We start from the raw sequence: 12,158 nt of genomic DNA, 5'->3' as shown, positions 1-12,158 counted from the left end.
CGAGACAGCGAGTGAGCGAACAAAGGACTACACTCCAAACTCCAGACTCCAAACTCCAATCTCCCGTCGTCCTACTTTCTACCTGATCAACCGTCAAACCAAACGTCCAAATTCGAGCCAACCACAACTCAGAAACGATGAAATTCACAGACTCTCCAGTGATCGAACTCACCGTTTGTAATACTACCCTCTCTCTCCAACAAGACAATGGTTCCATGCACGTCGGCACTTCCGTTTGGCCTTGTTCTCTCGTTCTCGTCAAATTCATCGACCGTTGGTCTCCAATTAACCCCAAAACCCAAAACCCTAATCCATACTCCGATCTCCTCAATTTCTGCAACAAACGCGGCGTTGAATTAGGCGCTGGATGCGGGGCTGCAGGAATGGGTCTTTTTCTCTTAGGCCTTAGGGATGTTGTTCTTACCGATATAGCCCCTGTTATGCCCGCCTTAAAGCATAACTTGAAGAAGAATAAGCCAGTACTGAAGAAATCCTTGAAGAGGGCTCAGTTGTATTGGGCTAATTCGGCACAAATCCAGGCCCTTTCGCCTCCCTTTGATGTTGTTGTAGCTGCTGATGTGGTGTATTTGGAAGAAACTGTGAAGCCATTGGTTGATACAATGTTGGAAATGGTTGCTGATGATGGCGTCGTTTTATTGGGTTACCAGTTGAGATCACCTGAAGCTGATAAGCTGTTTTGGGAAGTTTGCAGGGAGGTTTTTGAGATTCAGATGGTCCCACATGAGGATTTGCATCCTGATTATAATTATGAGGAGATTAATGTTTATATTTTCAGGAAAAAGAAGAAAGATGTTGGGTAAGATTGATTTGCCTTTCTTATTTTTTTTGGGTGTGAAATGTGTGATGAGTTGCTTTTATAAGGAAAATGAGGTGCATGCTTATTTTATATTGATGCCTATTTGATATTTACCCATTCCCGCTCCAATGATCCCCAGTATGTTGTATGATTGTATGTGGCAAGAACTTTGTATTTTGTGAATAGGGAAGAAACTTAACTAGTGTTGTTTAATAGCTATGAGCTGTACATTCTCCATCAGAAGAACTTGATTGTTACAGAGTATATAACATATTTTTGGGCTTCAACCATCAACTTATTTCTTGTTAGTTTATTTTAGAAGTGTCATTTGATTGTGGTTGAACAATTTTCATGTGTTGAGAACCTTGGACTTGTTAGCTTTACATAGCTTTGATGGTTTCGCGGTATATGCTGTTTGTTAATATTATGGGTCCATGTGTGTTGATTGTTTGCCTATCAGGAGATTGTGATCATTTTGTGGGTTCAAACATGGAGTCCAAGCTTATGGGTAATTATTTTATTCCCATGTCTATCAGAATACAGTAGATAGTATACTCTAGTTTCATGATGGGTTTTGAGAATCTTGGTGAACAATTTGGAGGAAGAGATGGAGAAAAAGTATCATATCTGGTTGACCACATAATCAGTTCATCTTATGTTGGGTTACTGATTTCACAGAACTTATTAGTAATCTTGTGGCACCACTGCATTTTTTGATTTAGATCTAGCAAAAGCGTCACTTACTGCTACGTAAACATCTGGTCTATTCGGTTTGAGAATGGGAAGCGGTTCATTAACAGTAAGAGGTGATGGTCAATTATACTCCTAGTTGGCTAGGCAGTTGTTTAACTGTGATCTCAATCAATGAAAAAGCAATTTAATAATTATTCGGGTTTTTCATTTTGAATACTATAGTAATTATAGTGTTTGGTGGTGTTTTTTATGTGAACTTTTGGTCCTTCTGTGTTTTCAATAGTCTGCATCCTTTGTATTTTTATTCTGATGACTTGCAAGTTTTTTTGACTGCGTACTGAAACCCGGAGATTTTTTTTTCAATTTTTTAATGCATTAGTATGATCATTACAGAGACCAAAAAACAGATTGAAGGGTGAGAATAATACTTGAAGGACGGATGATATGTTCTTGAAAGATGTGTCTGAAGAGCTTGAAGGAAAACAACTTTGCTAGAAATTATTGGTTTGACCAGGTATTAGCCTGACGTGGCTTAATGCTGTATTATCTATTCTCATTTAGTGTAGTCTCAGCATAATGTTTCTGCAAACTTGACTTCATTGTGTATAGACAAAAGGTGATGGCCATCTATAAAAGAGGTGCATTTGAGTATGTATGCATATTGAACTACTTTAATAATTATTTTTGTATTCGTGATCATAGTTTGATAACAAGGCCGCATCACATCGCATTAACCACATTGTAAAGGTTTTCATAAAATCAAACCGATATTTTGCGCATTGTAAGTTGTAGAAAAACTATATTTCAGGGCGTTTCAAGCTTTATCTCATGCTTTCGGCATATATTAGGCATTCTATAACCACAATACTTATCACATTACTGTGACGTACCCGTGATCGAGACCGTTCGTGCATTATTGCACTATGTTGGTGATTTGTCCCTCTTGTGCACCAAAATGGTATTTTTTTTGGTACTTTCTTTTTAACTTTTAATGTCGATAATCTCTCGGGTTGATATGTTTTGGTTGATGTAATCGATCTCTTGGGTTGACAAGTGAAAAGGACATTGGGGGAAGTTTCAAGAAAGGGAACTCCTTTGTTATGTTTGTATTTAGCAAGGAGTTCTATTGGTTATCAAAATACTCATGTCACATTGTTGTCTTTTTGTATTCAACCTGTGCTCCATATTGCTTTAATGCTCTCTAATGTGAGCTCGTCATCATCCCTTCACCTATTACTATTTTTCTCCCTTCTTTCCTTTCTCTGTACAAGTTGCTTGGTGAAGTCCATGAACACTCGTGTTTATCATTTGTAGCATAATTGACTATCGTCTTTATCCTTTCAACTTTTTACTCTCTTGGTTGGAGGTTAATTTGGTTGTGGACCTTGTGGTACTGTCTTTATGATGGCGGTGTTGCTAGTATGCTTAAAGTAGTCAAATTTTAGTTTTTCTCTTATTGTCCACCAGTTTTTATGACTTGGTAATGGGTATTGGTTGTGATGATAGTATTAGTGGTGGTGTTGTTGTGGGGTTGGGCGGTGTGGAGAGTGGTTTGGCCGGGAAACATATGGTGAAGACAGCTGGCGGAATCGTGGATTCCTTGGGTAGGGCTGTAGGAGTAGAGAATCAGGGTAGATGGTTTGGGGAGGATTTGATTATGGAATTTGGGGAAAGGAAATCAAATTTTGTCAACCAAACCTGCACAAAGAGAACCCAGGCCCACGATTTGCTTTTCTTTTCCAAACTGCTCTGTAGTGGTAATTGAAATATGAGTTTGCGAACATGGAAGTAAGGTGATATGTCAATTGGATCCTTAGTAGTATTTGCACTATGAGTTAGCAAAGATGGAAAGAAGCTGAAGGATGTTCTAGTGTTCTGCAGTGTACTTCCATGTGAATTATTGGTTTGCTAATACAGTGGATTGTTGTATCAGTGCAAACATCATGCAAAAATTTCACATTTGTAAGTTGGTTCTGGGTTTAAGTTTAGGCAAAAGAGTAGTGGCCTGTGGTCTCAGTTGTATTTATTGGTCTTCTCTTCAACACTGTTTCAGACTTTCAGTTACAATGGAAGAGTGATGATGAGTTTGTTGGTGCTGCTGCAGTGGACACATTCTGTTATGTGGCTCACATGTTTTCCAGTTTGGATTTTGAAGGAACATATTTTGAAAATGTGGGCATAAGCAGATAAGCTAAGAGATGGGATTCTAAACGGATATATATGAAGGAAGTTGGAGAAGAAGAATCAATATCCATTTGTTAGGGCATGTGTGTTGATGACCAAAAGATGTTTCGGTTAGGAAAGTTAAGAGCTGGATGAGAAGAAGTTAAAGAAGAGAGTGGGAGAGACCAAAGATGATCAGGGTGAATAATGATTTGGCGAAACTGGGTTTACAGGAATATGATGTGGTGGTACACAGGAATGGAAAGAAAGATTGCTGTACACAGTCAAGTGTTGATTTTTAATTTTTTTTTGGTAGTAGATCCCTTTCTTTGGGACTATGGTTTTGGTGTTTCTATTGTTGTTGTTGCAGCAGGGCCCCACAATATGCCCGATATGAATTCAGGTCATGCATGCAAGAGAGCTTGTTTAATGTGCACAAAATTTGGGCACGCAGTTTCCTTATATGATGCAAACTTGTAGATTAAAATTGGAGTAAATTGTATAGTTTGTTATGATGCTTTTGTTTCTGGTTGTTTGTTGAGTCCGTCTTTCTCCTATAAGCTACGCTGTTCTGGCTGTCATAGTACCAAGAAGGTGAAGTAGCTAGAACTCCGGGAATTCTTGATGTATAATTTAGGATAGCTACAAGTGTCCCGAGTGTTGATAGCTCTGGTGGATAGTGTTCGAGTTCATCAATGATTTTTTGTTGAGGTACTTGGAGAGCTCTGCAGACAATCATTAATAGATTCTTGAGCTTTAAAACGATACAGCTACGAGATAGCAAGTCAAAGTCAGACTCTGCTGAGTTTTGGGAGCTCTGATACTGGCCCCTGCATTATGATTGGGCCACTGCAATCCTTTCTATGCATCTTAGAATATATTGAACATGCTTATGGTTTGCTTGGATTTCAGTTAAGGACGGAAAGGAAGGGGAGGAAGGGTAGGGAGTTTTATTTCCAAATCCTTCAATTGAGATTTGTTTCATACAAATTTGAAGGATACTTTCCAAATCCTTCAAATCAATTTAAATGTCGTGACTCATTAGTGAACTTGCTGAAACTGATTTTAATCTGGAAACCGACTAGATCAGCTTTATAACTTGGTGATCCACAGTCCCCATATAAATGAAAATTCAGCTTTATAACTTTGCAGGGTTGATTCATTGCTGAATTTCCAGAACTGGAATTTTCATGAACCGGTCACAGAACGTACTTGAGAAAACTGAAAATAGGTAATTATTACTTAAATATAGTTAGTTTTACATCTTTATTGCATTTAGTTTGATGCTCTTCTAAACAAATGTGCTGGTAATATTAACCTTATTAATGCAACTATTTACACTTGCATACAAAACATAAGTCCCAGTAATGCATATAGTTTGGGAAAAAATAGTGTTAGTTTTTGATCATATATTCATCTGTTGAAGGGCTCCAACTGGTGCTCTCTGTGCTTACTTTATTTGTTATAGGTACAGAAGATTAAGCTCTCAAGGACAGCAAAATGGGAACAGAGTTGTTGAAGCACTTCCTTTTGTATTGCTGTTGCCTATCTGTTCAAAAGAAATGATGGAGGAATTGCTATAATATTCACCCATTTCATTTCTCTGACTTTGGTTTGTAACCCGACCATTTACCTTCAAAATCGATCCGCATTGTCTAGGTTGTGTTTGGTAAAAGACTTTAGAAACTACCAACTCCCCGTCTTTTTCTTCCTCGTCAACACCCAAGTGATATTGATGCATAACCCAGTTGGTCTTTTGGGGTTTCTTTTGCTTGCCGTAATTTGTGTAGAGGACCAAAATCTTCTTGTGACCTCTGACTCTACCGTTGATGATAACAGGCCGAGTCTTGCCTGTTTTGTGCCACCGGGTTTCACTGCCATCCTCATCTGTGTGGACCTTCCTCCGTTTTCGTGTCCCGGTTGTGTACGCTTTTGAAGGCCGATGGAAGAAATGGCGGACTTGTCCATCTTTTTTCACTCCTGCATTTTTTTTGTGATGTTAAGTCCCGTAATTGACAAGCCAATTTATCCATGATTGTATTGGTGACAGGGGATGCTATCTTTTCTCACTCGACTATTTGTGACTTAATTGAATAATCCAAGACAAGTTAGTCGGAATCTATATGATGTTCAACTAACTCGTATAGCGACTCGAAAAGGTTGGTATCTAATTTGAAGATAGTCGATGTTTGAATAATTGAAACATATATAAACTCGAATTACGACAACTCAAATCTGAATTATATCCAAGGTTAATCTAGTTAAACTATTTTAAAACTATAAAAAGCCTAATAGACATTCTTTAACCAATTTATAATCGACATGAAGTAAGATTAAATGTTTATTAACACATTAAGTGTTGAACTAAGACGCAAGTGTTTATTAATCCATAATTGACTCATCTATGCAACCTAAACCCATTATTTAATCTTTTAGCAAGTAATTGTTGTGTATGAAAATTAGTAGAGGAAGGAGATAAGGGATGCTTTGGTTTTATTGTTTAAAAATACTTTGCTTACTTTATAAGTATTTTATTTATTCAATTTTGGTTTTTAAATTATGATTTAATGTATTTTAGTAAAATAATTTATTAAATCATGAGCATTTCTTATTTTATGTGAAGTGGTGGATTATGTTTACTATAGGAAGTTTAAAAAAAATAATCTCTTTATTACCACTAATAAGTGTATAATAAGGGTAAAGTCACATAAATTCGATCTTCTTAAATTTCATTATATATGAAGTCACTTAATGACATTGAGATAATAAAAAAAATAAAGTAAAACGTTTGATTCAATTTAGGCATCAAATATCAATAACAATCACACCTAGAAATGCCAATGAGATGAGACAAATTGCAAGATCTTACTCATTATTGATTTTTAGACACAAAGCTTCTCATCTGTATATTAATCTTATTATGTGTGCTTGTTGTAATCAAAACAAATTATCAGGTTGGATTAGATTAAAATTAGACTAGACTTAGATGAATTCTAACATATTGATTTAGATTAGACCAGATCATAAAGAGTTAGAAGATTAAACTAGAACAAATCAGATGAAAATCTTAATAATTTTATAATTTGCCTAAATCAGATGGAGAAAACAAGCCTTCTGTAATAATTTATATGAGATATAATTATAAAAATCAAAGTTAAACATACTTGGTATCTAACAATAGGCATGCAATGACAGAAAAATAGAGCAAATCTTGCATGAGAAAGTCTCATCGAGCGATAGGTTCATACGTCTTATTGTGTGATAAGTCCATACAAAGAACCCATATTTAAAAAAAAAAAAGTATTTTGATTATTTAGTCTAATTTAAAGCTATCTCACAATGAAACCATCTTAAATTAAAATTTGTGTGACAAATGTTCATCATATCATGCCATGATTGTGATATAAATTTAAGGATATTTCTATATGACATATTGTTAACCGTTGGTGCCCCTTTCATTATGAGATAAAACAATACGTACAAAATGTGATAGATTAAAAAGGTACAAGTATCGTTCATAGTCTTTAGCTTGTGTGTTGATTGATGATTTAGTTTTATAGGTCATAGGGCATATACATTTGATGTTTAATCAAAGGCATAGGAAAGAAATTTAAATAAAGGATTTCTCATAACCCTCACCTTAAAAGAGCATAGTATAATATGTCCGCTATTCTCCTCCCTCGAATTCAAACTTATGTAGAACATTAGGTTGATAAATGATACTGTGACTAAAACTATGTTAGGTTAAGAAGAAATAACTATGGCCTACTTGTTTTTTTAATTTCTACTCTGTTGGCTCAGCCCTAACACACTATATGTTGTTATTTGTTGGTAACTTTTCTCATATGATTTTGGTGTTATTTATCTCTCATTGTATTTATTTGAGGGTTTATGACTATGCACATTCCTTTTTGTCCTCTCTTTGGAGGGGAATGAGTATGACATATCTGCTAACTTTTTTCCAGACCTTAACGTTTTGCGAAAATACTAAATTAATAACTAAGACTATGATTATAAGAGTTAAAAAAATGCATTAATGGTGCGCAAATAGGACATGATATGATCCTTTGTTATGCAATTCTTCTTAAAAGTTTTGGAATATGTTTAGTAAGTGTTACTCACTTCATTTTCATATGTTATTTTGAAATATAATTTACGAATTTTAGTGTTAAACTTTAATTATGATTATTTCTCGTTGCTTTACGTTGAAAAACATATTCATGTGAGATCTTGATAGATTCTCAATACTCATCTGTCTTCTTTGAATTGCATCAAAGAGGAAGTTGGTAAGTTTTAAAAAAGTAGTAATAAATGAAGAGAGAGAATACATTCTATGGATGAAATTAAAAGAGAGTTCAAATATATGGATGCGATTAAAAAGATGTGGTGGACCATTGTCCAAAAATAAAAATGATGCAAATTAAGTGGAACAGACTAAAATAAAAAAAAATACAAATTTAATAAGACGGAGAGAATATATACTTTCTAAATATTAACTTTTTAAAATTTTTAAAAACTTACGATTAAAATTAGTTGACTTTTAATTTGCTTTGAGAGCTAAAAAAAAAAGTGAATGAGAGGTTTAAATGAAAAGAGGAGTATTTTGGCTTTTGTGCAACCTCGTAGCCGAAGTGTCGTTGGTGCTCATTAGCTACTATCAGACAAACGAAACATTATATTGTAAATACATATCTAATTGAATTTTGATTTCCAAATACTTGTGCATGATTTATGTTATGTCATTGAATTTTGGAAATGATAAATATATTATTATTATTATTATTATTATTATTATTATTATTATAGAAGTATAAAAAACTTGTAATGGATAATTGGTCACCATAAATATTTTTAAACTTTTGATCATTCTTCAAGTTAATCATGTAAATCATGAATGTTATGATATCGATTAATTTCAAAGACACGAATGATTATTTTTCCAATAAAGATTAGATCTTTAAATTTATTTTATGATATATATTTTAAAATTTTGAACATTCTTTCAATCGAACTTTGCGCTGATTTAACTTACAAAAATAATATATATATTCATGATATTTTTATGTATAAGTCAAATAAAAATAAAATTTTAAACATTAATTATATTGATAAATGTGTGATTAATTTGATGATAAATTTTTAACTTAATGACTTATCAGATAACATAATCAATATTTATACCTAACATTCAGTGTCATATATATATATATATATATATATATATATATATATATATATATATATATATATATATATATATATATATATATATATCATGCTTTTGTGCAGCAAAATTCTTATAATTATCTTCTCCCCGTTTCCTAATGTTCTTTCCATTTAGAATATTTTATTTTGGAGAGAGAAATTTGATTAAGATTTTTAAGACATATATAGATAATAAAATATATCCATGTGAAATCTTAATAGATTCGTCTTAAAGTGTACTTTTTTATTATATTAATTTTTATGATACGTATTTAGATATTAAAACTCAAAATTTATTTTGAAAACCGTGTAAAAGTAAATGAGAAAAACATTAGAAAAGAGGGAGTATTTAAGAATAATCTCTATTCAAGATGTTTCTCAAAATAATTTAAAAAACAAAGTAATTACTATTGAAGTCATATAAAGAATACCAAAGCTTTATTTATTAGTATATTAGAGGACGTGAAATACAAAATAAAATAAAAAATGATAGAAACTTGACCCTTTGAACAAGTTTCAGACTTCATGAAATCATATTAAACAATTAATGTCAATAATATAATTATTCATAATTTTTATTAATCATGAATAATACTATTTCAGAGAGTAGTTTCTCTATAATAATACTAATTTTTTTATCGACTAATTAATTTACCATTTTATTTGTCATTATATAAACTTCTATATTTTTTTAACATATTAAGGAAATGTTAGGCAAACACCTCCAAAATTTTTATTCATAATTAATCAAAGATGTATTATTGTAGAAAAATCAGTAAAATATTAAATTATTCACAATAAAATTTCTAATTAAAAAATAATAGTTTTGATGATTTCTATGAGAATTTGAGTGTGGTTAGGATTATATTTGTCAATTTTTGGGGCTCCAATGTATTTACTTCGATTTTGTAATACTTAAAAATATATTAATAAAGAAACCTAGTGAAAAATTTATAAAATATTGAAAATTTGGACTTTGAAATAAAAATAACTAATTACACTCCTATTACAATTGACTATAATTTAGATTTGGATGTTGCTGACAGAACGCCAGACATTCATTAATAAAGAATAAAATTAATTTTAAATAGTAAACTAAAAATATATTCAAAACTTTTTAACTATATAAATATTAATTGCATAAAATTTTAACATTTTTCACCGAATCATGTGTCAAAATAAATTATGTTATTTTTTTTACTGTTTTAAATATATTATTATTCTCGATAATAAAAGGCCTCATGGCGTTTTTAGCATTTACCTTTTAATATAATTGACAAAAAATTATTATGATGATTTGATCTTAAAATTTTTGAAGGTAATTTTAAGTTTTATAAACAATAATAAACATGAAAAAATAACACTGAAAATTGTAGTGTATTGGTGTGCAGCGAAATAAACAAAACAAAATAGGAGTAATAGATCAAGTAAAAGTTAAGAAGTTAGTTACCAGGTAGTTTTTCAGGGTGGGTGTAGCAAATTCCATTTTCACCTTCAAGTGTAGGGATGAATTCATCAATGAGAGGATGAAATCCATCATCCGGCCCAGCCTTTTCTTCCAAATGCTGAATCAGTTCTTGATCTGTTGGATCAAATCTTACACCCGCTGGTAAACCGGGTAGATCATTTATCTTTGCCTAATAACATCGAACACATTTATATATTCATGCATGTACCTAATTGTTATTAATTAGGTTATTATTTTTAAGTAATCAGCTCAACCAAAAACTTAAGTTAATGGTTGTTGCTAATCTTAAGTTATGCTATATACCCTATTACACCCACTTATAAGAGCTCTTTGGGGTAGAACTCTGATACTTGAAAATAATAATCCCACTTGATAAGAGATTTGGTGTACGTGATCCATTCAAACCCGTGACATGAGTTTTTATAAGATATCAAGTCACCAGATCATCAAACAAAAGTTTGAGTTGAAAAAATATTACTTTATTTATTAATATTCTTTATCATCATACCCACCGTGTCCCGCCCATAAAAATACTATAATTAGGGTTTGGGGAGGAAAGAAAGGCGATAACCATACCCATAAAAGAGAACAATGCGATCAATGAGTCCTGGCTCGAGATTTATAAATATCATAACCCTAAAACTAAAAATGATAAATAAACAAAAAATAAACCTGTTGTTGGGATTTGATTTGGTAACCACATGAAGGGCAAGATTTAGGTTTTGCTCCATTGTTGTTGTCATTAAGCTTGGAGGTTGAAGATTTACTTTCATTACACCAAGTCATTATACTAACAATTCAATATAATGGTTCACTCAATCAACTATAATTAACTTCCTCAAGCTAGCTAGCTTGTTCTCATATTTAAAGAAAAAAGGAAGGTTTTGGAAAAAGAAGCTAACTTTAAAAGTGTATTAATGGAAGGAAGGTATTGAATTCTAACCCTTTTTAATACGAGTAGTCTTCTTCACTTGCTCTAAGTAAGAGAGAAGAATGGAGTACATTTTAATAAAATGACAAGATGAAGAGATCTTAGAGTGCTTAACCCTGAAAAAGAGGGAGTAAAAAAGGGTAATGTTTTGCTTGGAGCTTAAGTTAGTAATATAAGAGTAAATTAAACAACAATACTTGAAAATTAAATTAATCATGCTTACTCGCCAAAATGTTGGAAAATAACAAATGTTATCCTTAAGAGTCTTTATAGATGAAATTATTTTAGTAGATTGTAGTTGATTACATGACAATATTTACTTAATTTTAAATTTGATATTTTTTAAGTTGGAGATAAATTAGGTAAAGTATATATATAATTTATTATAACAATTCTATATGTCTAATAACCTAGAATTTGATACGTTTAAGTGAATGAAAAAGTAATGCATTCGATAAATAATTTAAAAAAAATTAATATTTAATTTTTGCTACTAAAAAATCATGTATTCAGTACATTTAATCACAATAATATATATTTACATTATTTTTAAAGTTATATTTTTATATATTTTATACTAATAAATTATTGTATTACACGAGTTTCCATACTAATTAAGTTACAAGTATGTTGATAATTTAGTTAAAACAAGCAAAGATTAAATTATTCAAGTGAAGTTTAATAATACTACTAATATAAATAGTGGTAGCTTTTGTAAGTTGAGTGAGGATGGGGCAAGCTTGTCTTGTACAGTACATGAATGTCATTTTAGAGAGAGTTGAGATTGCAGTTCCTATGTCATGCTGTTGAGTGTGCATCAAGTTAAAGAGAGACATGATATTCACAAGGATCTAATTTTGAAGTATAAAGTTTATATTTAA

The 12,158-nt window shown here is 31.8% G+C and overlaps 2 protein-coding genes across 4 annotated transcripts in view; one reads left to right on the top strand and one right to left on the bottom strand.

The window, feature by feature from the left end:
• Positions 1 to 5,647, top strand: part of LOC130815083 (uncharacterized) — a 5,681-nt gene extending 34 nt beyond the window's left edge. The window contains exons 1-4 of one of the 3 annotated variants that reach the window (XR_009042537.1): positions 1 to 817; positions 1,904 to 2,024; positions 4,826 to 4,904; positions 5,513 to 5,647. The exon at positions 1 to 817 is cut by the window's left edge and continues 28 nt beyond it. Coding sequence is in view for 1 of the 3 variants with exons in the window: in XM_057681427.1 (XP_057537410.1) it covers positions 138 to 817; positions 1,904 to 1,922 (699 nt within the window). In the remaining 2 variants the exon portion in view is untranslated. Of the gene's footprint in view, positions 818 to 1,903; positions 2,106 to 4,825; positions 4,905 to 5,141; positions 5,267 to 5,512 lie in introns of those variants that run through there. The other 2 variants (XR_009042536.1, XM_057681427.1) reach the window with 2 other exon arrangements.
• On the bottom strand, positions 4,886 to 11,385 carry LOC130815074 (NAC domain-containing protein 73). The gene is made up of 3 exons (XM_057681415.1): positions 11,019 to 11,385; positions 10,329 to 10,515; positions 4,886 to 5,653 (listed from the first exon to the last, which is right to left on the bottom strand). The coding sequence occupies exons 1-3, from the start codon at positions 11,130 to 11,132 to the stop codon at positions 5,160 to 5,162; spliced, it is 795 nt and encodes a 264-aa protein (XP_057537398.1). The 5' UTR covers positions 11,133 to 11,385; the 3' UTR covers positions 4,886 to 5,159.
• Positions 11,386 to 12,158: the final 773 nt, after the last annotated feature.

The sequence above is a fragment of the Amaranthus tricolor genome, chromosome 1, assembly GCF_026212465.1.
Source record: "Amaranthus tricolor cultivar Red isolate AtriRed21 chromosome 1, ASM2621246v1, whole genome shotgun sequence".
In the NCBI taxonomy this organism is placed as follows: Eukaryota; Viridiplantae; Streptophyta; class Magnoliopsida; order Caryophyllales; family Amaranthaceae; genus Amaranthus; species Amaranthus tricolor.
This window is presented reverse-complemented; position numbering and strand designations above follow the sequence as displayed.